The 26,257-nt window shown below is 40.1% G+C and overlaps 1 protein-coding gene across 2 annotated transcripts in view; it reads right to left on the bottom strand.

Moving 5' to 3' along the window:
* Positions 1-26,257, bottom strand: part of Wdr72 (WD repeat domain 72) — a 151,772-nt gene that overhangs the window by 4,094 nt on the left and 121,421 nt on the right. For both annotated transcript variants that reach the window (XM_035443438.1, XM_035443439.1), the window contains exon 18: positions 1,512-1,616. In XM_035443438.1, the coding sequence (XP_035299329.1) occupies positions 1,512-1,616 (105 nt within the window). The remainder of the gene's footprint in view (positions 1-1,511; positions 1,617-26,257) is intronic.

The following is a 26,257-nucleotide window of genomic DNA, read 5'->3' as shown; positions in this document are numbered from 1 at the left end:
TTATATTAAGGCAGGGTGGATGGCATCATATTGATGCATCATGTCCATGTCCAAACACAACGGGTTCTTAAGTAAATACCTGACTCCCGACAAAATGCTTGTTGGGAAACAGTTCATGGAGAACTGTAAAAACCTTGTCAGAATTAAGACAGTTTCAATCCTAACTAAAAGTAATCTAAGAATAATCTTTAGTGTAGCAGTTAACACCACCATCACCCTCTCCTTTTTAAAGTGAAATGAATTGACATTGCCTTTGGAGTGTTGGGCCAGGGAGCAAGGCTAATTTGTTCTTTAACAATTTCTGTCGTTGTAAAAAGACGCTGTCTCTCTGTGCCCTCAGATGCAGACGAGAAAGCGTTGCTGGGATCGGGCACGCAGCTGCAGCTCATCTTCTAAGGGATCCTAGTTCAGTGGAGGGGGCTGATACACACTTGCCATCACCACCGGGCCTATTGGGGTTCCAAGATGACATGGGGAGGGGGCTGACACAGATTGCAGGCTGCACCTTTCACTGAAAATTAAATCTCAGTATCTCTCCGCCGGGAAGGATCAGGGGACTGTTTGCAGCTGCCCCCCTGTCAGGGAAGGCGACACAATTTGGAAATCTCTTAACTAAGCTGACAGCCTACAGAGAGGATGAATCAAAAATATGATACAAAGATCAGCACACAAAGATCTGAGGGTGGAGGGGACACCATAGCTAGACAAAACAGGAAAGAAATGTCCAGGCTGGAGAGAGTTAACTCTTTCAATCATGGTAATGAGGTGGGTACTAGCACCTCATGGTGGCTTGTACTGGCCCAACATTGTCATTCAATTTTTAGTAACAATTCTTTTTTTGTAATTAATCATTAAAATTGGGCTTGCTTCAAACCAAAACAGAATTAAAAAAAAATATATATAGCTAAGTTGTCCTAGCTATCTTTTCCTGGTACATTTTCCTACCTTTCCTTTCCACAAAGAGAATATCAAAGTAAGCAACTTTGACACAGAGTAAATCTTATTTCCTGATAAAGGGTTCCGACAGTCTTTCCTGTTGTTTGACCATATCCACCCTTGTTTTGCTAAAGTGCTTTCCTCCCAGAGTTCTGTTTGAACAGGGAAAGGTAAAGAGATTCTGGTGGTGGCCATTTGCTCCTCTCTGCTCATCTCTGCATTTCTGCCTTTCTCTTGTTAGATCTCATTATTTGAAATATTTGAAATGTCAACATTTCTCTGAGTTCCAGCTTCTGTGTGGATTAAGAAGTTTAGCTTGGAATTGATAATGAACTAATGGTGTCTGCTTCCCTTCTCCGTCATAACGTCTTTGTACTTTGTCCAGCTGAATTCCTGATGAAAGAGGAAAAGATAACAGCCCCACACCATGACCTCCTGGGGGGGGGGCGTTAATTTGAGAGTGCAGCTGCTAAGAGCCAGCAGCCTTCCAGTGTCCTCCCCCACACACTCCCAAGGACCCCAAAGCTGTGTCAAATTTATCATTTTATACTTGACTATGTTTAAATGGCTTCCACCTGCACTCTCCGACTCTTCCAAGACACATCTGTCAAGAATGTCCTCAGTATCTTGGAAGTTTGCCGAGTTCAAGTCGTTGCCATGCTTGACCGGACTGACTGAAGCTGTTAAAAAGAGAGAAAGGAAAGAGAAAGAAAAAGACAGCCATGAAAAAGTAGCAGTGAACACCATTAGACCATTTCAGTCCCACAGATAGTATGGGGCACACTATGGAAAACACAAATAATAAATTGAAATAAAGTGTATCCTCTAAGTATTTATTGGCAGACACGTAATTAGTTGAAAAATCCATAGATGTGACTTTATCTCAGAAGAAAAATAAGCTTCTGGCATCAGCTTAAAAGCTACATAGCTACAAAGTGACAAAGTGATGCTTTCGAAGTAGAAATCGTATTTTTAATGCATAAATCTAAAACAATATAGTCACTTAAGAGCACATGGGCACCCAGCAAAGAACATCAGCCAACTCAATTAGAAAGCCTAGCCCTGCCCCATGGTGTGGCTCCTTCTGTAGCACAAATCATAGGAATGGACTCTTTGTTTGCATTTTGGCTCTCTTTTCATCACACCAAAACCCATGGCACCAAACTCATGCACACAAAAAGTCTTATACAAAGGAAATCTTCAAGCATTGAATGAATGCATTCAACATGAGGATAAGAAGGGCCAGTGTTTTGAACAGTAGGTAACCCAACAACTTTTCACGAGATCATTTCCTAGGTAGCAGCAGGGACCATAAACGGAAGCTGGCACCCAGGTACTGCATTTCCTATAAGTGCATTATCAACACAAGCTCTTTAATACACAGACTCAAATATCTGTGATTTTCCACAGGTTGAAGCACTTGCTGTAAATGACATCCACAAACAACACATTTTCATGTTACCTCCTCACTAGTCAATATCTGCCAGGAAAAGTGAGTCTACTCAGCATGAAGGTATTCAGCAGACAGAAAAAAATGAGTGCCAATCACGCAGATCACATCACACCAACTGATCTGAAGCCAAATATACACACATTGTTGAGCATATGCATTCCTGTGAAATTTAAACATGTATATACAACTGTCCATATATGTCCCCATGTATGCATACATATATACATTTGCACACATTATTGAGTCTATACACTAATACAGTCATGTAAACATGTACACATCACCATCCATATGTATACCTATGTAGACATACACATATATACATAAACATATAATATCAAGTATATATAATTAGGCAGACATATAAATATTACACATACTATTGCCTATATGTACACACACATATTTATGTAATATACTATCGAATATATAAATATCCATTCAGACATGTAAACATGCACACACACAACTGTGCATATGTACAAACATGCATATGTACAGATACACAAACTATTCAGTATATATATATATATATATATATATATATATATATGTATATATATACTCATTCAGACATGTAAAGATATACATACACCATTATTTCTCTATATACAGTCACACATCTATTCACACACATACTACTGTTGTTAAATCTCAGAGTCACTGTTGTTAAACCTCCTTTAGGTCGTGAAAGAGCCACACAGAGACTGGAGCCCACATAGCTTCACACACTGGATAAATGACATCAAGGTATCCTGTTGGAGCCCTACAGGAATCAGCAGTATCAGCAGTCTGGGCTCCCCACTCCTCTGTGTGCTCAGAACCTGAGGCCCAGCAGACTCTTAAAAGAGGCTGGTAACAATTCTAGTCACACGTTCCCTGCAGACAGGGGCAACAGCCCACTAGGAGCCCAGAGAGTAGCTGTCTTGTGAACAATGGGCAAACATTGGATTTACCACTTCCCTTTAGCAGCAAACACAGGTGAAGGACAAAATTCTTATTTTAAAGAAATAAACCTACATTTTAATTTAGAAATTTCTGGAAAACACCAAAAAAGCATAAGCCAAATCCATCTCCTTCATTTTCTATCTTGTCTGCCACAGTGCCTGGGCCACAGGGATTATTCTCCAAGGATTTCGGAAATGAATGAATGGGCCATGGACTGAAGCAGAGGGGCCAGACTACCTGCTTCATAAATCAAGAGTATGTGTGCTCTCAAGGATGTGTTTTCAGTTAAATCCACCAGGAGACTACCAGGTCATACCATGTGGCCGAGTCTATGATCTGCAATGAAACACCTATGGCTCCTGATTGCCACTGAAGTAGGTAGCTTCCTTCAGCTTAACTTTCCTCACTTTAAATCATGTAGATTGACTATTTTTGAATTTACTGATTTTGGGGAGTTGTTTAAATGGGATAGTTAAATGCAACAAAGCTACGGGAAATTATTGTACTAGTCAACATTTATAGTCTTTTTAAATGTATCTTATCTCTATGTATTTTATTTGTTAATTCTTAGAACTAGTGATGGTGGTTTTTAAAACAAGGAGCAGATGGCATAGATAAATCTTTTGCTAAATACAAGTGAATTTATCTGGGCAAACACATTGTTCTTCACATCCAACATATCAACATATTGCTTTTTTAAAAAAATTTATTATGTATATAGTATTCTGCCTGCATGTATGCCTACAGGCCAGAAGAGGGCACCAGATCTCATCGCAGATGTTTGTGAGCCAACATGTGGTTGCTGGGAATTGAACTCAGGACCTATGGAAGAGCAGCCAGTGCTTTTAACCCCTGAGCCATCTCTCCAGCCCATTTTCTTTCATGAGTGAACACCTTTCAACAGTCATCAGTTATTCATTTCTCCAACTTATTTTTTACCAAACAACCAACATCAAAAACGCTACTCTAGTAGGTCCCTCCCCTTAGTGCTAAACTATTGGCCACTGGTAGACTCTGGGAGAAAGGAAGTCATTGTTTTCAGTTGTACACCCACTGGTGATCCCAACAGACTCCAGTGGATAGTTCAGATCCATGGCCACATAACAGGCCTATTAATCCCTTGGCTCGGGGGTGGGGGGCCACAAACCAAAATGTAAGGATGTGAGGAAGGGATTAGTAGGGGAGATGGGAAGTAGACAGAGGAGGGTGAGAGATTACAGAGGGAGGGGGTTGAGATCCATATGCTATATATGTGTGTATAGTTGCCAAAGAACACATTTAAGCAGTAAAACATATTACTGTTAATTAATGACCTCAAAGGGAAGAGGGCATGGCATTAGAAGACAGAAGTGTCTACCACCACTATCAGTGACAATAGATGAGATCCAGAATGAGAAGATACATCAAATATTTTCAAAAAGCTAGAAAGTAGGATCAGTTCCAGATCTTTCTGGAACTGAGTCCAGCAGGTACCATGTCTTTGCCTTGACTTCTGAATTCTAAGAAGTTGGTTCTTGTGAGGGTGAGTGTTGCTGTTATGTGGAGGCTATTCAAGTGTTTTCCTTATTAAAGATGAATTTTCAAATCTAAAGTGCCCATGATTTGCCATTCTTTCCTGGGAGGTTCACAGATCATCCAATTAAACTTAACTGTGGTAGAAAGGACTATGCTGTGTCAACTGGGAGCAGCAGGCTTCGGAGAGGTTAATTAGTGCCAATCTACCTTTTGTTTGTTTGTTTGTTTGCTTGATAGGATAATCCTTGTGATTGTCCTTTTGGGTGCTTCCTGTGGTGTTTCCTCATTAAACTCTGACATGATGAGTGACTGGGGTTCCAGTAATGAACCATTCCAAAACCGGCGAAATCAACACACATTGATCGGGTGCTTATTATGGGCATAGCTCTTTGATGGACCCCTTGGGGCAAAGGAATGGTGGTACTTTCCATGTACCCTCATGGAACTTGTGATCTAGTGGCTGTACAATTAACAAAATTAGGCAGGATCTCTGGAGTTCACAGTCTAAGGGTGACATGCCTTTTAGGAGGGCAGAGAAGTTCTCTGCTATAAAGTACTAAGGAGGTGAAATCTGACTTAACTCTTCTTGAATGTGTGGGATGACCAATGGGAGCTATTCACACCAAAGAAAAAGGCCTGGACACAGGTGTGGCCAAAGCACTACTGAATATCTCATGACACAGACATGTTTGCTAATGTGGCTGTCCACTTGGGATATTTGTAATGAATTCTCCTTGTTTGTCTCTTGGAGCTGTCTCTGAATTGCTGTTGTTGGCTAATTCTTCTCACCTGTAGAAGTTAGCTATAGACAGACTTTTTTCATTGCCCTAAATAGTCAATAATTTGATCTTTACTGATGGAGGACCCATTTATCACAGTAGCCATCCTTTCACTATACATATCGACTTTTCCTTATCAATACCACAGTCCATTTGTAGCTCATCACTAAAGTTCTTGGGTGTTTTCAGTAGTTTTTGAAGGTGCTTTTCAGAGCTTGGCAGAGAGATTCTTTTGACATCAATACAGTGCAAATGGTAGTGAGACTCCTCTTCAGCTTAACATCAGCTGCTTATTTCCCCTAGCAAGGATTGTAAAGCTGTCTACATCTGGAGGGTTGGGTCCCCAAAAGACACTCTTCTCGACAGATCTCCACTAAAAGGCGGAAGTCTGTTCCATCCACTGACAGATGGAAGGTTGTTCCATTTACTGGTCACACACTTTAAAATATTGACAGCCAAAAGGCTGATACTCTGAATAACTTTTTAATATGTACAAAGTCAGTGGGTAGAGAGAGAGGAGTCTGTGTGCTCTACATGAATATGTGGGACTATGCTACCTCTAATGAATTTAATTGTAGATCTTAAGAAATGAAAGTTTCAGGTAAAGACAATGGAAAGTCTCTCTCTTTCCCTCCTTCCTCCCTCCCTCCTAGGTTATGCAGTTTCATGTTCACAAACAGGTACACACTTGTGGAAACCAGAGGTTGATGTCAGCTTTTCCTCAGCTGCTCTCCATCTTGTTAATCTTTTGAGCCATGCCCAGCTTTTATGTGGGTGCGGCAGACTGAACTTTGGACCTCATACTTCCACAGCCTAACCCGTCTCTCCAGCCCTCAAAACCAGTAGTTTAAAACTACATCCCAAATATTTTATGAGGAAGAACCTATAGGAGGAGTTATTGTTTAAATTATGTGGTGACATGGCCATATAATTCCAAGTGGCATCCTCTACACACCTCGTTCTCTATTCTGGCTTCTGTTATTTTCTAGAAACTTCATCCCACCCTTTTGACATTTGTAGAATGATGCTATTTAATGCCAATGGCAGCTAGGTCTAGAGTATTGATTGCCTTTCTCATCACTGTGACTAAATACAGAAACACTTGAAAGAGTAGAGTTTTCTTTTAGCTCCTGATCTCAGGGTATATCAGTTGTGAGGAAGGTGAGGCAGAGCAACTCAAGGGTGGCCAGGGTGTATGGCAGGTTCTCTTCACATCCTGCTAACAGAGAAAAAGCCAAGAAATCTAGACCAAAACTGGAGGTAGGAAAAAGCACTTAAAGGCCCATTTCCAGGGACTTACCTCTGTGAGATTAACAAATATTCAATAGCTTCCAATAAGCTGGGTACCAAGGTTCAAACACATGAGCCCAGGGGGAAGACCACCACACATTCATACCACTCCTAGCTAGCACAGTTCCAGGAGATACACTCCCATTTGGATAAGAGAATAGACATCACCAGCAAAGACCTCCATTCACTCCACAAACAGCACATGATCTTATCAGCTAAGCTACCACTGACCAAGCAGAGTGCTTGGGAAGAACCCATGACATCCTGCCATAGGTAAAGTGCATGATAAAGGGCATTTTCGGAAGAGACAGCACTTCCCCATGCCTAATGGAGTGATTACACATCATGCATAAACTCTCACAGGAGGATGCTTGTGCCCAGCAGCCCTCGTGCCAATCTATTTCAGCTTGAGCCCATCAGTGAAGCTGTTCTTCCTCCCACTTGCAAATCAATGATTCTATGAAGAGTGTATCTACAATATTTTCCATATTCTAAAATCCTGAGATTTATCTACCTTCAAATGTAATACTGTAAGTTTAAAGATTTCTAATTATCTTTTCTTGTTATGTGCTTTCATTAAAAAAAATCCATGTCATTTATGGAGTGAATAAAATAAACACCAACAATGATCTTAAGATGATGAATTAGAACTAATTCAAAAAGAGATCCCAGGGCTGGAGGGATGATTCATTGGTTGAGAGTATACAATGCTCTTGTGAAGGCCTGTGTTTGGTTCCCAGCCCCCAATTCGGGCAGTTCACAACTGCCTGTAACTCCAGCTCCTGGAAATCTGTCTCCTTATTTTTTGGGCTCCTTGAGCACTGTACTTCCATGCATGCCAACCCCCTCCCCAACAAATACAAAATCTGAAAAAAAAACCCACAGAAATCCCATTCATATGCACAGACTCTTTGGAAATAATGGGAATATTTACCGACAAATATTTAAGGGCAAATGACTCATAAAAAGAAAGCACGCATATGATACACAGCTTCTAGAAGTCACACCAAAGGAATAGAAAGAGAGAGAGAGGGGAGGAGGGGAAAGGAAGGAAAGGAAAGGAAAGGAAAGGAAAGGAAAGGAAAGGAAAGGAAAGGAAAGGAAACAAACAAACAAACAAAAATCTCCAGTGCAAATCTCCTAGCCCAGTCTGGAGGTGGGGTCTGATCAACTCCTTGTAACTGTCCACCTCTTTCAGCTCCAATGGCAGTACTAAGAAAAACACTAAACAATATCTTACAAGAGACAAAAAAGAAAGAAAAAAATGACATCAAAATCAGATAGAAGTAAATGCTGATGTAATCCTGGCAGATCACAAAGAAACAACATTCATATATTTTATTTTTATTATTTACAATTATGTATAAGCATGAATGTATGCTACCCAAGTGTAGGTGCCCTTAGAGACCAGAAGAGGACATCAGATCTCTTGGAGCTGGAGTGATAGGGAATTGTAAGGTGACAATTATGGGTGCTTGGAATCGAACACTGGAAATCTGCAAAATCAGCACACGCTCTTCACTAAGGCATGTGCATATATTTTAAAACAGGAGGATGCAAAACCCATAAGGGAAATTTAAGTGCCACCAGCAGCGCTGTAAGCACAGAAAATGTCATCTGGACAGACTCCAAATTCAGTCCACAGTGTGTCTTGTCTCTGGACAGATGTTATATCGGGGCAGCATTATCTATTAAAGAGCTGTGTACATATTCCCCATACTTTAGGAGGTATCTACTGAGAATCAAGTAATAGTATCACTTCAGTGTACATTCTGTGTTAGACTCTGGGCTTGCTTTGCTTTTGGCGTGGAAAACAAAATCTTAAAGTGATGCCAACAATTAAATTAGGTACCTGATGCTTTGTCATCATTAGGTGATGTTCAGCAAGAGCACCTTTGGGCTTCTGTGTTCCTCTGTCCTCCTGAACTTACTACCTAATATGCACTGTCTTTTGGGTATGATTTCCTAGTGTGAATTTCTGCAAGAATGATATAATTTCTGACAACTGGTAAGAAGATGAAATTATCAAAATACTGTGAATAATAGCTATTATGTTGGTACCCATACCCAGGTTCATGTTTATTACTTTACACACACACACACACACACACACACACACACACACACAGTCAAATTGTTAACTAATTATGCTGAGGGGGAATTCTTCCTACAGCTAACATCTATGGCTGAGACATATGGCTAGATTACCAAGGGGATTGAAGGGCAGGCTAGTGTGAATCAGGAAGACGTATCAGTTATTTACTACATCGCTTTAAACATGGTTTCATCCCTTACAGAAACACAAGTTCCTCAGTATATCTGAGCAATGAAGTACTTTGGGTAGACTGGCAACCAGCAAGTACTATACCTCTGACCTACCGCAAGGTACAAAGTACTTATCAATAATGCTCTTGGGGGCTGGAGAGTTGGCTTAGTGGTTAAGAGTATTTGCTGCTCTTCCAGAGGACCAAAGTTCAGCTCCTAGTACCTACATTTTGGGGTGACTACTAACCACCTATAACTCCAGCTCCTGGGGCATCTGACACCCTCTTCTGGACCCTTAGGGTACTTGCATACATGTGACACAAACTTATACACACACAAACACACACCCAAAATAAATAAATAAATAAATAGATTAATAAAGTACAGATCATATAATCTAGGTAAAGTACTAACAATAATTACTAAGGTTGAAATAATTACCAAATGCAATTACAGTTTAAGGGGAAATCTCAGGGCTCTATAGTGTTACAGCTCAAATTTACCCAAACATCTCCAATAATTTATTATTAACAACAGTCGCAGTTTGTATTAAAATGCCTTATTTGCATATTTTTAAACAGAAAATATTAAGCTTCACTATCTATTGTCCAAATTATATGTATGCATCACAAGATAACATAAATAAAGGATTTCGCTATTGGGAAGAATTTCATGCCTTCTCAAGGATACAGTGTATAGTCACGGGGTGGGTTTAAGTGTGTCTCTCCTAAGTCTGAAGTCTAGTGCTCCATGTCACCTCTACTTGCTTTGTGTGACCTTGGGCATGGAGGTTTATTTTCCTGCCTCAACTTCTTTTCTACCTAGAATGAGGGAGTTGGTTCAGGAAGCCCCTCTGCTGTATTACAACTCTGAAGTTCAAGAATTCTCAAAATCAGCCAACCACACTCTCAGAGCATCACAGAACAGGATGTTAAGAAATTACGTGGCCTACCACAAGACCCAGCAATTCCACTCTTAGGCATATACCCAAAAGATGCACATTCATACAACAAGGACATCTGTTCAACTATGTTCATAGCAACATTATTTGTAATAGCCAGAAACCGGAAGCAACTGAAGAGTGGATAGAGAAAATGCGGTACATTTACACAGTGGAGTACTACTCAGCAGCAAAGAAACCAATGGGATCTTGAAATTTGCAGGCCAAAGGATGGAACTAGAAAAAAATCCTGAGTGAGGTAACCCAGTTACAAAAAGACAAACATGGTATGTACTCACTCATGTATGGATTTTAGACATAGAACAAAGGATTACCAGCCTACAATCCACACTGCCAGAGAAGCTAGGAAACAAGGGGGACCCTAAGAGAGACATAAATGGTCCCCAAGAGAAGGGGAAAGGGACAAGATCTCCTGAGTAAGTTGGGAGTATGGGGGGTGGAGGAGAGGGAGAAGAAAGACAAGGGGAGAAGAAGAGGGTTGAGGAGGACATGAGGGAGCAGGAAGATTGAGTCTGGGGAAGAACAGAGGAGAGCAAGAAAAGAGATACCATAAAAGAGGGAGCCATTATAGCTTTAAAGAGAAATCTGACACTAGGGGAATGTCCAGAGATCTACAAGGTTGACCCCAACTAACAATCTAAGCAATAATGGAGAGGCTACCTTAAATGCCCTTCTCCTATAATAAGATTGATGACTACCTTATATGATATCCTAGAGCCTTCATCCAGTAGCTGATGGAAGCAGAACCATACACCCACAGCTAAACACTGTGCTGAACTCCTGGAATCCAGTTGAGGGAGGGAGGAGTGATGAGCAAAGGGGTCCAGACCAGGCTGGATTAACCCACAGAAACAGCTGACCTGAACAAGGGAGAGCTCATGGACCCCAGACTGATAGCTGGGAAACCAGAATAGGACCAACCCAGACCCCCTGAACATGGGTGTCAGTTAGGAGGCCTGGGCAATCTACGGGGCCTCTGGCAGTGGATCAATATTTATCCCTAGCAAAAGAATGGATTTTGGGAGCCCATTCCCCATAGGGGGATGCTCTCTCAGCCTACACACATTGGGGATGGCCTAGGCCCTGCTCCAAATGATGTGATAGACTTTGAAGATCTCCCGTGGAAGCCCTCACCCTCCCTTGGTGGCAGAAAGCATTTGGAGGAGGGGAGGGAGAGGTAACTGAGATTGATATGTAAAACAAGCTTGTTTGTAATTTAAATTTTTTTAAAAAGCGGTGGGGGGGAAGTAAATGGCAAAGAGAGTGGTCTTGAAAATCTTCAAGACATCTCTAAGGGTTTTCTAACAAAAGCAAGGGAATGGGGTCCATTGTAGCTTCCATCATCCAGGCATGGAGGGAGCAAGAAAGACTCTGGGACTGGGAGCTAACTCAGTCAGTAAGCTGCTTCTCTTGTGAGTACAAAAAGTTTGATTCTAACTCACATAGAAGAACAAATGCTGTGGTGCTTGTAATCCAAGCGCTGGGCAAACAGAGATGGAAGGTTCCCTGAAGCTCAGCCAGCAGTCTGGTTTAATCCCAGGCAATGACAGACTGTGTCTCAACATTTGGGAAAGGTTTCAAAGAAAGGAAGCAGTATTCCTAAGGATGACATCAAAGGTTATCCTGTAGACTATACAACATGCACATGCATGCAGGCACACACACATGTACACGTGTGCACTGACCCACGCATGTGCATATTTGCACACACATAAAACATAATCTGGTCAAATTATCTGCCTTGATCCCAGTTTCCTACACAGTAAGATAATGACTTAAGAAAAAAAAAAAAGACCCAAGAACATCTAATCTTAGAAGACTCCTTCAGACTAAAGAGGTGCATAGAGGCTGAACAGCTTTTAAGAACATACAGAGATTAGTTTTTGCACTCTTCATGTAATTTCAATTGGTCAAAAGTCATTTTTTTCATAAGGACCAAATCTTCTGTTAAATATAGAAGTGTATTGCCCTTTTCTAACAGTTCAGAATCACAAAAAAATACGAACTGGAAAGCAAGAATAGAGAAAAACAAATAGGTCTTCACACATTGACAACTTGAAGAAAGAGAGACCCTGGGAGGAACTAATAGGAATCTTCACAACTTGTTTTTAAAAAATGTACAAGGTCAGAAAAACAAAGCAGACGTTTCAATCAAAAAAATATGAAGCTAGCATTTGAGACCAGAGATAAACATGATTTATGTATGAACTTGATAAGGACTACAGAGGGCAATTTAAACTATAACAAAACCTGCAGTTCTCTGTAAGAGAAAGTACCAGAAGGAGCCCCCTTTTGATCATGAGGAGAAGAGACAACTGTAGAATTACATGAGCTCTTGAATCTATAAGTCTTGCAAACTTTCCCCAGGTTGAAGCTAAGGAAGTATGGGGAGAATGGCTACAGGGCAGGCAAATCCTCAGCTGATATTGGTCTGTGTCTCAGGAGACACTTATTCCAGATGGGTAGTCATATCAGATTGTGCTGTCCCTAGATAGGAAATGGAAATAAGCAAATCATGTTACCTAGCCTATACCTTGTTTTCCTTTGTCAACAGAAGGAAGGAAGAAAAAAAAAAAGGAAGGAGAATCTAAGTTAAAATATTTTGTATTGTTAGTCTTAATGCTCTAAAAGTGGTAGTTTTGCTTGATACCAAAGTGGGAAATCTTAGTGAAATGGAATGGGAGACATGCTTGGTTGCTAACAGCCTGCTTTGCAACCTCATTACAATCCAATCCTGAATGAGCATCACTCTCCCATACCCTGCAACCTACATAGGTATTCATACTAGATATGAAGAGTATAGGTGGTGGCTGCAATCTACTTTTATGGTTATGAATGTAGCCATGTATTTTAAAATGTTCAAGTATTACGGGTCAGTGGTGGTGCATGCCTTTAATCCCAGCACTTGGCAGGCAGAGACAGGTGGATCTCTGTGAGTTCAAGGCCAGCCTGGTATATAGAGTGAGTTCTAGGACAGCCAGGACTGTTACAAAAAGAAACCCTGTCTCAAAAAACCAAAAAAAAATAATAATTCCAAGTGTTTAAGAATTTATTGAAAGATAAATAGAAGAAAAATGGTTTTTCAAATCTAAAACAGTTGGTATATCATACTCAGGATATTTGGATGATACTCTCAAGATTTGGTTACCCCAAGAACAGAAATAGCCTTTTTAAGTGGTAGAGGGTGTCCTCTATATATTTGTTATTACTTTGGAGATCACATCTCTTTAGCACATATTAGCATTGAACTCATGATTCCCCTGCTTTGTCTTTGCAAATGTTAGGTTTACAGATATGAACCACCAGACATGTCTGAGAGTCTCAATTTGATGCAAGATAATCTGTAATAAAAAGTAAGATAAACATAATCGAAGGAAAAAATTAAGAGCAAGCATGTATATGAATAAAGAGAAACTACTCCCTATAATTTAGGAAGCTGTATCAATAGTGAGGTTCAATGCAAGACAGATGTTATGATAGTCTGAGAACAAAGAAATAGTAAGCAAAGGCCAAGAAATATACAGATGCTTCTAGATAAAACAATTCCCTAGCTTATGGTAAAATACCCCTTGCTATGTTTTAAGACATTGTTTTGAAGAATGCATGGACATAAAGGGTTCCCAAGTTGTGAGATGTTAGACTGAATCAATTGATTATAGAAACCACCATGAGACAGAATTAGTGAGAAGACATGCTGCACACACATTTTTGATGAAGTTACATTGTGGAAAGCATTCAAGGGAAACACAATCCTAAGTATTTGTAAAAAGAAAGAGGATGCTGAGTTATCATTTGATAGGACCTAGAGACATTGTTTCATAGGGAAAAGATGCAGGTGAATGACTAAAATCAGGTTGGGCTTCCAGGGAAAGGGTTATCAACACAGTAAGCCTAGCATGGGAGAAGCAAGAGAGAAGATACGTGTGAGAAGAGCCAGGTGGGCACACCAGGAGGCCTTTGCTCTTGACACACTGCTTGAGTCCTTGTTGTCTATCAGGATACAAAGGAAGGAATGATCTGGAAGGAATGAAGAGAAGAGGAGTTCATCACTATGAGAATATCTCAAGATATCAAGACTAAAACCTGGGAGCAAGTCTGAGGAATGCAAGGAAACATAATGTTTTAAATAATTCCAACAGTCATTTTCTTGTCTCCAGTTTCTCTAACTACCATGACCATATTCTCCCTCTGCACTCCCTTCCGGGGTAGCTATTGTGACCACAAACTAGATATCTTTTTTCAGTCATTCTTTAAGCTGAAAAATGTTGCATCTCAAACCCAAGGTCTGATCTTACAACTCCAATGTAGAACATGATCTCTTACAATGATCCCTGTTAAGTCCACAATGGGAGATTCTAGAGCCTTGAGTTATATAAACCATCCTAGTGGCATCTCAGGTAACAATGGCTGGTTCCCACCCTACTCTCAAACATTTCCTTTCAGACTGTGATATAACACACTTCAACATTATGAGGTCACATATTGTACCTTGGATATTACAATTATTTCTTGCCTTTGTCCAGATCTTTATGGACAGATGCCACTCCACGTCTTTGTTTGCTAAAATATCAGTATTGGCTGAAGGTCTAGCTCAAATTTCTACCCTTTTACAGAATCTTCATTAACCCACCAATGAATATTCCTTCCCCCTCCTCTGTTTTATATGACTTTAATTCCACTTGTATGACAATTCTTTGTTCACAGTTGGGCACATTATCAGGACATCCAGGTATTTTAGACACATCTTGAGTTGTGAGGCTTCTGTTCTCTATAACAGAATCTCCAGTGCTGCAATCAGTAGGCAGGGCTAGAAAAATCAGAGGCATGACCCATATGTCAGTTTCTGACAGCCTGAACTTGTCTCAGTAAGCTGGAAATTCAGAGCCAGAGGATGCTGGTACCAAGCGTAATGAGCTCAGTTCTCCTGGGACAGTGTAATTGTAGGCAGTAGTGGTCAGGGAAAATCTACTTTCTCAGATTGGATCTTTATGTAGAGCCTGGGTGCACTATACTAAGAAAAATCTTCTAATCCATAGATTACTTATAAAAAGATGTTCCCTCATAACCTTCAAAGAATGAAAATACAAGTTGTTGTGGAACACTGTCCCCTAAGCACAGCAGCCATTACCATTTTGATCAGAGCAGCTGTGACTACTGCAAAAGACCCACAAGATCAGGCATCTTAACATTCCCTCACAGAAGGTGGGGAGGGTCACTGGATCCTCACCTGAGACTCTCGTCACTCCCTTGTAGGCCTCTCTCCCATATATGTAATGCTACATTTGATGGACCTGTTCTTAGGAGGGGCCAGAGAATATAGAATGTTGAAGGTTACCTGAGACAATCACTCCAGCCATGTGACAATGAAGATCTCGCTATTTATGCTATGATAAAACTTTTTTCAGTGCTGAGGCTCTTTGGGGGTCACCCCCATACCTCTAAGTAGCCCCCAACTTATGCTCTGAAAGCCCTATATACTCACTAATTTGCCAATTTGGATTGGTGGAATCACCACTTTAGTCTGTGCTCTATCCAGGATGAGTACACATTTATTCATGTCTCTCAAGAAAAAGTTCACACTAACATTGCAAAAATTACATCTACCTCCAACAATCCAAGGGAACATTCATGGATAGCCATTCTCTTTTCCTGACCCTCATAAATCATAAAATTAAACTGACCCCTGGGATTTCACTCTTCTGAACATAATGTACAGTCATAAAACAAATTTTGGTCCCACAGGACATCACATTTTTGTTTCATTATTTCAAGGAAAGGGTCACTTGAATGTTAAAGTGTTTGACTCGGTCTTTGCTATGATTCATGTTGACTAAAGCCCATAGATGCATTCTTATGCACTGAATGCCTCTTATATATAAAATTGTTTCAATAGACCCCACAGTGGCAGTAACTTCATGTAATATTTTCCAAAGCAATGTAGGTATTAAAGAGTCTAAAAAGGTAAGCAAAGATAGAAAATAAACTTATTTAACATATAAGTGATTATTATTTTGTATAAGTTCCTGCTCCAAGCAGATTTATTTTTTCTTCAAAACTAAAACCTTCCCCACAGCTAAGAAATGCTCTTAGAAATTTCTCTCAAACAAGACCTAAATTTCTCTTCATCCTCTTTAAACATTTTTATGTTAGGTTCAATAATCTCATTGATATTTCATTCTACAGAAGTAAGATGATAAAAATTTTATTAGTGTAATGAAAGGAATAAAACGAATGAAGATAATTTGGTATAATTTAATAAGACAAAATGAATCCTTGTGTTCTTAATGTAAGAGCAGGCTGCAATCTCCAAAGGAATATGCAATTATGGAAACATGGGTTTTGCATAAAAGTACCATTGATAGTCACAATTTAGTTATATGAAATGTTAATTAGTATGGCTCTAGGGACTTGAACGGGGTTTGGTCTCTAAATTCTTTCCAGAGGACATTTATTTTAGGATTTATTTCATTCTATGTATATGTGTATTTAGTCTGCATGTATGGATGTATTTTATTATATGTGCATATGTATTTAGTCTGCATGTATGGCTGTAAATCATGTGCATGAAGTTTTCCTTGGGGGGCCAGAAGAGGACATCCTATCTTCTAAAATTGTAATTACAGGTGGTTGTGAGTCACCATGTGGGTGCTGGGAATAGAACCCGGGTCCTGTGCATGGGGAATAAATGCTCTTAACTAATGTACCATCTCTCCAGAAACAGTTAAGTTATTTTTAAAGGCTTCCTCACTCAGCTGCTATTCAGGTTGGGGTAGGGGTTTTTCTAATCTGTAATCACCAAAATATGATTCCCCCCATTGGGGATCTTTCAGGGACCATGGTCATCTGCCTCTGCATAGGACCTCCTATTCTTCATGAATTAAAGGTCACACATTTGTTCCTCAGAGAGAAAGGGTTTAGATTAGTTTTTTTGCTAAAGTGTGGGATCTTTTGTTCATTTATTTATTTATTTATTTATTTATTTATTTGTTTGTTTGTTTGTTTGTTTGTTATGAGACCCTAAAGATTTTAGCTAGGACACTCAGCCCAAGACAAGCATAGTGGGAGCCTAAAGAGTAACAGCTCCATGGGAGGAGGCAGCCATTTCCCAAGTATCCCTGCTACTTCTCACAGTAAGGAAGTTGTCTAACTTGGCATCACACAGTCCAGCTAGATGAGGGATGAAACAAAAATGCCTTAGAAGTCTATTTCATTGACCAATCTAAAGCACAGATCAAATTGGCTTTCTCCCAAGACTAAACATTGCTCTAAATCCCCTTATCCTGTGAAACTGTATCTGAGATTCTGACCCACACATGGCACCAGGCCCTGGCCTCCACTCAGCTAGGCAGTTATCCATGGAAGTGGCTCACGGCTGACACACAGATTGACTGGTTCACACTAATTTACTTCACAGAGATTCCATTTATCTGTTAGGAGATCCCCTGGCAGCAGCTTATAATGGCATATCCTAGGATGCCTGCCTGTGTGTGTTTTTAAAGTGGCAGTCCTTGATGAACCTGAGCTGGAAGACAGTTCACAGACAGAAGAGCAGACACCTTCAGAACACAGCCCGAGGCACAGCTGGGGCCAGGAAGCTTGCTTGACTGGGCAGAATAGCTGAAGGTTAGCTGTATGTGCTTTATGACTGGGGCAAATCAGGGGTGTATATCAATTTGGACAGAGAACAGAGCAGGGAGCAGAGGGCAGACTACAATTTGGCCATTAATCTTTACTTATTGTATGTGTGTATTTGCTCTGTGCATGTGAACATGTGTGTCAGGGTGCACATACATGTGTGCGATGTCAGAGGTCATCATTTCAGTTAGGCTGGTTGACCAGTGAGTTTCAGGGACCTTCTTGTTTCTACTTCCCCCGTGCTGGGATTACAAGTATATGCCACTGCATCTGTTTTTTACATGCTGGGTTCTGGGGAATCTAACTCGCGTCCTCATGCTCCCACAAAAAGCACTTTGCTATGGAGCCACCCATGCAGGCCTGCTTTTACTCTGTAAAAACTATGACATTATTAATTCCAACAAATTCTCAAAGGAGAGTTCTAAAGTTAAAATAGTGGGTCAATGGACTAGGGAGTAAGAATAAGGTGGATGTGGATTTTTCATGGATTATTCTAGGTGTTAAGAATAAGTGATGAAAGCCAAAATGGCTCATTTGGAAAAGTGTTAGACTGAAGAATAAGTGGTGGTTGAAGAGTCACTCCTAAATGAGATATTCCCTATAAGGCACAGGGAACAGCAAAGAAGAGAAAACACACACACACACACACACACACACACACACACACACACACACACACACACCAGAAGAGATAGAGAAGGCACATAGAATGCTAAGTTCTAGGTACAACATGGCCACTGTAATCATGAGTTCAAAGCAGTTAAGGTTGCTTGCATGGGAAATGTGTAAGACTGGACCTGTCATTTGTCAATCATGAACTGGGAAAAAAACTCACAGAGCCCTATCCTTCTTTGCCAAGCTACTATTTGATTCTGAGGGAAGGTCAGTCACTGTCTTCAGGCGAGTACACATGAGTGAGCCCACTAGGTTCCAGTGGATAATTCCAAACTCATGGTCATACAAATGGCTCTTGTCAAAATCAAAACAAGAGGATGTGAATGTGGGAAAGACACCTGTTGGCAAGTCGGAGGAGTGCTAGTAACAGTGATAATAGGGAAGGGGCAGGGGTGAGAGTAACCAGAATGTCCTATATGCGTGGATGAAATCACCTAAGAATATATTTAATAAGAGTTACAATCACTAACGAAGAAAGAAAAGGAAAACACCAACTAATTTCATTTGCTATCAACACTGAGGTCCAAAGAGTGAGATGAAAAGCCACAGCATAACTGACTGACTGGTTGCTTACATTTGAAGATAGGAAGCTTTTACATTTGCCCTCCCATGCTTACCATAGAACTTGGGGAAAGACAAACTGCTTCTGTATTTATCGACAAAAAATAACCAAATAGATGAATACCTGAAAAGAAAAGTCATATTGGTTCAATATTTGGGGAATGCAGTAGAATATTGGCCAGTCACATGGCAGAAGAAATTGAAATATTTTGATTCATAATTATTATTTGAAGGTGTGCATTCATGGAAGCTCCAAGAAGACATTAGCTATCTTAGTCTAGAATTCTGCATATTCCTTTGATGCAGGGTCTCTCCCTAAGTCTAAGGGTCATGTCTATCTAGGTTAAACTAGAAGTCATCAAGTCCCGGAGATCCTACCTACTCTACACACCTCAGAGCTAGAGTTACAGACATTCAAAGTGTAGCAGGTTTGTTACCTGAGTTCTGGGGTCTGAACTCCAGTCCTCACAACAAGGCCTCTTAACCACTGAACCATCTCTCCAGCCACTGAATTTAGACCATTTAACGACACTGAAGCTTCTAACATTAAGCAATAACCTGAAACAACAGCAAACCTACAGAAGCAGTGGCTGAGCACAGTTAGTGCTTACAAGGTTAAATGCTAGGCTGCAGCGGCTGAGCCCCATCAAAAGGGAGGATTTAGGTTTTGCTTGTGCCTTATGGTGACTGTGCTGCTGGCCTAGAGCTTCGAGAAATAGCTTCAATTGTCTTCAAAGACGCTCAAAGTCAAAGATGTTCAAGCTGCCCCCAAACCAATTAAACAGATGTAAACAGAAAGAAGACCCTCACTGAGAACTACCACTGTACTGCTCCTTAATGAAAAGTGACGTAATCGCATGCTACCCAGCTCCTTGATCCCACATTAAATCTAATAGATCACTGACTGACACTGAGCATGCCCGAACTAGCTTTCTGCATTGCTGTGCTTAATTTTAGCTCATTATCCTTTATCATGCGACTTGTAATCCTTAAAGCCCATGATTGTGTCAGGCTGTTTGGTGAGGATTGTGCTTGGTAATGCAGGGATTCAACTTCTAAGAGTGATGGTTTAATTGATTCAGTACTTAAAGAGTTACACAGACTGCTTTCCTTTTTGGACAGCCTGGTTTGATTTCATATGTTTCCTACAGCAAACATTAAGATAATTATTTAGCAGCAGTTTCCATCTGCTAAAAAACAAAACAAAACAACAGTTTTTTTTTCCAATGAGGTAAAAAACAAAACAAAACAAAAAACAAAAAACAAAAACTACTTAATTGCCATGGTTGCTGGCCATTATGTTACTAAAACACCCAAACTGAGAAACATCCTGTCTTACCTATAAACTGGTGACCCTGAGAAGTCAACTAGACTTTCTGGGTTTCCTCCTTAACAACATGATGATAAGGACAGTGCCCATTGGAAGAGAATTGTGTTCAGTGATTGATTCAGATAAAACAAGAGAATTGCTTAGAACAAGGGCTGGAAAGTGACAGGCCTGAGTAAGTCAAGCATTATTGCCATTTTATATCTGTGCTTCTGTAGAAATGTGTGTTATTACCAATGTGGTGACTAGCATTCAGATCCAGACATTTTACCTCATTGGCTTGCACTGCAGTGATACATAAAATATAGGACATCAGGACAGGGCATTTTAAGTGGTTTTATTATCTGGATCATCATTTGAGACTTCAGAACTCCAGGAGATACCTAGCGGCTAGCGGCTCCTCTTAGTTTAATAGTGTGCACAAGCATATGGTGACCAAATAAAACCCTGCCCGAAGCCACCTGTAACTTTTCCCTTTTCTTATAAATAATGTCAGATATGACGCGGAGTAGAGACAGTTTCTGACAATGTTGACTGGATAATATAGAATCTCATTAGAAAGATGCGCTTAACAGCTTTTTTGCTAATAAGATAAAAGTAAAGCAAATTAAATACATATTGTCACATGCTGATGTCTAAGAAATACTAAAATAACTCTCATGAAAACTCGACTTGGGCTTGGAATTTTAAATTATTGCAGATGCACAATAGTTTTGATTATAGATGTTCCTTAAACGAGCATCTATGTCTTTTATATTGAAGCTGAGAACAAATCTTGTGATATTATTATTTATGTATGGTTCTTGATCCCTGATATTTTAAAAAATGTTCATTTGTTTTTATTTTATAGGTATGGGTATCTGTTTGTATATATATGTAACACATGGATTCAGTGCTCACAGAAGCCAGAAAAAAATCTTGGATCTCCTGGAACTGAAGTTACAGACATTTATGAGCTGTCACTTAGATGCTGGGAATCAAACCCAGGTCCTCTGCAAGAGCAGCCCATGCTTTTAACCATGGAGGCATCTTTCCAGCCATGATCTCAGGTCTTTTGAGTTACTTCTCTACTTACTTTAGGTTTACAGAAATGCTAAGGTAACATGGAAAGTAAAAGTTTAACCCAGCTGATCTCAGTCAAATGCAAAGCCACAGCAAGGGGGTGATTATTTGATGGTATGCATAACTGAAGACAAGAGCCATGGCTGCCTTGTGGCTGACATTCCCCTTCATACTTATTTCTAGGTTAGAAAGAACCAGAAGGCACAGTCAAATAACAGCAATGAAAACAATCTCTTATTTAAACAACAGGTCAGATCTTAGAAGTGGGGCATGTTAATGTCCATCCTATTGGATAATACAGTCATAAAACCCTCACTCTGTAGACCAGGATGACCTCAAACTCACAAAGATCTGCCTGCCTCTGCAACACCCCCTCCCCATTGCTGGAATTGATCCTAATTGAAAAGTAACATGTAAAGTGGGATAAAGTTGAGACTACCTTTCTATCAGACTCCAGCCATAGCTAACAACACATTTTGCTGAGCTGCTTCCTCCACTGATGCCCCCATATTCACACAAAGAGATCAGACTTTTTCAGCTCCTGTGTGGCTTCTACACACTTAAGAGTGGTTAAAAGAACTGGGTTAGAAGTTGAGAATCAACAAGATCCTTGCAGTTATATTTACATATTGAGAAGTGAGTGTCATAATATTGGTCTTTATAATACATTGCCAAAGTCTACTACTGCAGAAAGGTAGCATGGTCAAAAGAGAAAATAGACTTCCCTGAGCAGAGAGACAACTATGCAGGTGAAAACAATTAAAAACAGGGAGAGAGAAATAGAAATTTTAAGGAATACAAATCAATTCAGCCACAGCATTTAAATAAGTAGATGGATGGAAAAACAAATAAATAACAGCAAATAATCTTCATATATTAGCACATATTCAGACGAAGCAACATTATCAGTAAATGCCAGAGAGCATAATTCATCCATTTGAGGAAAAGATTGAAAGTAAAATCTAACTGACACATTTTACTGACAAAGTAAAATTTAACACTGTTTTGGATAAAAGAGAATCACCAACCACAAAGAGTTAAGGAAGATTAAACATAAAAGGATAGGAAGGCTTTAAATAAATGAAAAGAAAGCAGCTGTCACACTAATACTGCACAGGGTGGAATGCAAACCAAAAAGCATCAAATAAAGACACAGGGAAGAGTATTTTCTCACATTAAGGGTACTATTCACCTTGAAGGCAGTTTTTTTTTTTTTTTTTTTTTTTTTTTTTTTTTGTTTTTTTGGTTTTTCGAGACAGGGTTTCTCTGTGGCTTTGGAGGCTGTCCTGGAACTAGCTCTTGTAGACCAGGCTGGTCTCGAACTCACAGAGATCTACCTGCCTCTGCCTCCCGAGTGCTGGGATTAAAGGCGTGCGCCACCAACGCCCGGCTTGAAGGCAGTTTTTGACTAACCAGTTTGCATATAATTTTATTATTATTTTAATGAAGGTGAGATCCCCTCCCTGCAAGGAAAGCAAAGAGAAAATACTAGTAAGATATAGTTTTAACTCTTTCAACCTAAGACAGGAGTGCAGACAAAACATTGACAGGTATATAGAAAACATACAAAAGCAAATCAGACTGGTACTTTAAATAGTAATAACAGCACATGTTGCTGTCATACACAAACAAAACATTCACATTTTTATCACAAAAAATCCCCAAGAATGTCCCAAAAATAGAATTAGCATAAACAATACCCTCAAAATCACAGTGCAATAAAATTCAAATCTAGCAAGATTTCTTGTGAGCAGCCACTTGGAGTCTTGCCCTTCTCTGCTATGTAAGGCTAGACAGAATGGTCGGTCACCTACTCCAGTGAGAAATAAGAAGTATAAAATAGATTGCAAGGCATTCCTGACCTGGCTACTCTTTATGGCCCTAGAGTTGTGTTCAGATGATCACAGAGTTCCTTTTCTTTACTTTTAGGACTATAGACTATGGCAGCACTGAACAACACTCCCAAGTTGTTCTTTCAAAATACACTTGTGCTAAGACACACTTCAGAGAGAAGTTTTCCAGAATTAGAGAAAGCACCAGAGCTGATTTCTTCCCAGAAACTAAGAGATGAGGGGTGAGTGACAGCAGGATGCAGGGTGGTGAGATGTCTCCAGCCCACAGTGGAGGGACTTCCTCTTGCTCATCTAGACCACACACAGAATTCCAGCCGAAGTTAGTTGTTTTGAAAGGAGGGAAGATGGAAGGAGAAGCACTAGTCTTTGCTAAGCTCCATTTACTGATTCATAAAGGTAATAGAAACTGGGGTTAAGTTAGAAAGCAAGAACGGAAAAGGCAGTAAGGACTTTCTCACCACATAACAAACTGACTTTTTTTTTTTTTTTTTTGAGTGGAGGGGTGGAGGACAGGATAAAGTTTGATGGTAAGGTAGTATATATTGTTGAGTAGCTTAACCTGGATTACAATCTTTTTAAAAAGTTAGTTCTGATCTCTGAAAAATGGAAGAGCCATTGTTTAGAATGGGATATAAATCATAACTAGATATAAGCGAAGACAACTCTAAACCCCAGAGTCAAGAGAGAAAGAGATCAAGACATTTGCTTCATCTTAAAACCAGCCCAGAAAGGCTGAGGATGACAGGCAAGAAGCTTTATAAATAATGTGGGGAGATTCAAAGGAGGAAGAGAAATCCTCCCTGCCTGGCCTTCAGAACCACAAGTAACTTCAGTAAGATGGTGTGAAGCAGGTGTGTGAGGACAAAGCTCCTTCGCTCTTTCTCAGAGGTGATTCTTTGCACAGGGTTTCCACTTATCAGTTAAGAAAATCTAAACTCAGTAGTTTAAACAACACTGCTTGCTCACATAAATAAATCTAAAGACTGCCTGATTTGACTTATTTTCAAAGGCAAGAGAAGTCAAATTTAGAAGCTTATTACTGTTTAATTACTGTTTAACTAAACCAATATGAAGGTGAAGTCTCATACCTAAGGCTATGGTTTCTAATGGGTCAGGGGTGATTTCTTACTTAAACTTTGGTTTTATTCTTGAATTGTGCCAAGTTCTATAACACATACTCAAAAAAGGACCCAAGTCCCAAACCCTAGAGCGCTGAGAACCATCTTGCCCGCTTGGCCTTACCTGCTCTCTTTTTTATCCATGCAGATACTTTCCAGGGGGAACCGATGGCATCTTCCCTGGTAGTAAAAGTGCCACAAACCAGAAGTTCAATTAGAACAAACAAGATAGGCTTCATTGAATTCAGCCATTGTTCTTTGTACATACAGGGCTTCAGGGCAAGACACAGTGACAAGTGCTGAAGAAACAGATTTGATGGGACATAATCCAGGACCTACAATTGCTTTTCTGTCTCATGGGTCTTGACCAGGGGCTGAGAAGCCATTTCTTAAAGGTCAAGATGGTCAATATTTCAGACAATGGGTCAGGAAGGCGTGGGCAGATCCTAACTACTTAGCATTGCTGTGATAACACAGAAGCTATAGCTGGCAATACAAGAAGGAAAGACTGTAACTATGTTCCAACAAAACTTTATTTACCACAGCCTGGGTTCATCCCATAGGACCACAGTCTTGATCAGTTTTGGTTGGCATATCCAACTACCAGCTGAGCTGCAGTCTACTATGATGTTGAAGCTTATCACCCCCAGAATAACTATAAATGGGTCCTAACCAAAAACATTACATTTACTAAAAATACTATGAGATTATTTGCAATAATATTTTCAAATAAACTGTGTAGTTTCCAAGTGTGATCTTTGTAAATGACAACGTCAAGTTGCAAAGTCAAAAGGTTGGGTACACCAGTAGGTTTGATTACCCCATAAGATTCTCTCCTTTTTTCCTGACTGCAAAACAGACCCAAACCCCCATCCTAACTGTTTCAACTACCACCCTGGCCCAGGAGATAATAAGATGATAAGATTTTGGGTTCTTCCCTGGGGAGACGTGTGTGGACCTTATATATGCATATTGCCATCTTGAATACACACGGCTCCACTATAGAAGGTGCTTTAGATGAAGGAGAGGAGACAGTAAGAATAAAACCATTAATTCAAGGAATATTTGTTAAGTGCTGACTGTGTGACAATTCCTGCAGTGGAAAACAACACACACAGCTTCTCCATAAGTTTAAATCTTAACTTCTAAGCAGGATGCATATGGTGAGTGCATAATCATAAAACTACTATTTGTACTTGAAAATAAGTGATCAGAAAGTCAAGCACAGTGTGTCCTGAGCACTCATATAGCTTGGAAGTCAACAAAGCAATGTTGAAAGTAACAACTCTATGTATAGAAATCTGATCAAAGATTTTGTGACAGGGGAGACAACAATTTGGATGGCAGCCAGCTACCTAAGTGTGTGTGGGTTCTAAGGTTGGTGAGATCTGGGGACAGGAAGAAGGCTACCAGGATTTTTAGGGCAAAAAGTAGAGAGGGCACCAAGAGATCTGAAGCTGAAGAGTCTGAGGGATGAACTCACACCCCACAACAGAGCTTGATGGGAGCTGTGCACTGTATCTTCAACACTATGAGAAGACAAGCGAGTAACTCACGTAGGACACAACATGCTTACGCTTACCTGCCTGAAATTTCATTCTGAGTACTGTGTGAGATATGACTTAGAGGAATTTTTTTTTTCCAGAAAGGGTTTCTCTGTGTAGCTTTGGAGCCTATCCTGGCACTCACTCTGGAGACCAGGCTGGCCTCAAACTCACAGAGATCCGCCTGCCTCTGCCCCCCCCCCCCCAGTGCTGGGATTAAAGGCATGCGCCACCAACGCCCAGCAGGAATTTTTTTAAATCAAACCCATTCTCCTCCTTTCCCCTGACAACCCCTTTTGTGAGTAAAGGACTTTTTAAAATAAGTTTTTATTAAC

The sequence above is a fragment of the Cricetulus griseus genome, chromosome 4 (genome assembly GCF_003668045.3).
Source record: "Cricetulus griseus strain 17A/GY chromosome 4, alternate assembly CriGri-PICRH-1.0, whole genome shotgun sequence".
NCBI lineage: Eukaryota > Metazoa > Chordata > Mammalia > Rodentia > Cricetidae > Cricetulus > Cricetulus griseus.
Note: the sequence above shows the minus strand (reverse complement) of the source record. Positions and strands in the feature narration are given on the sequence as shown.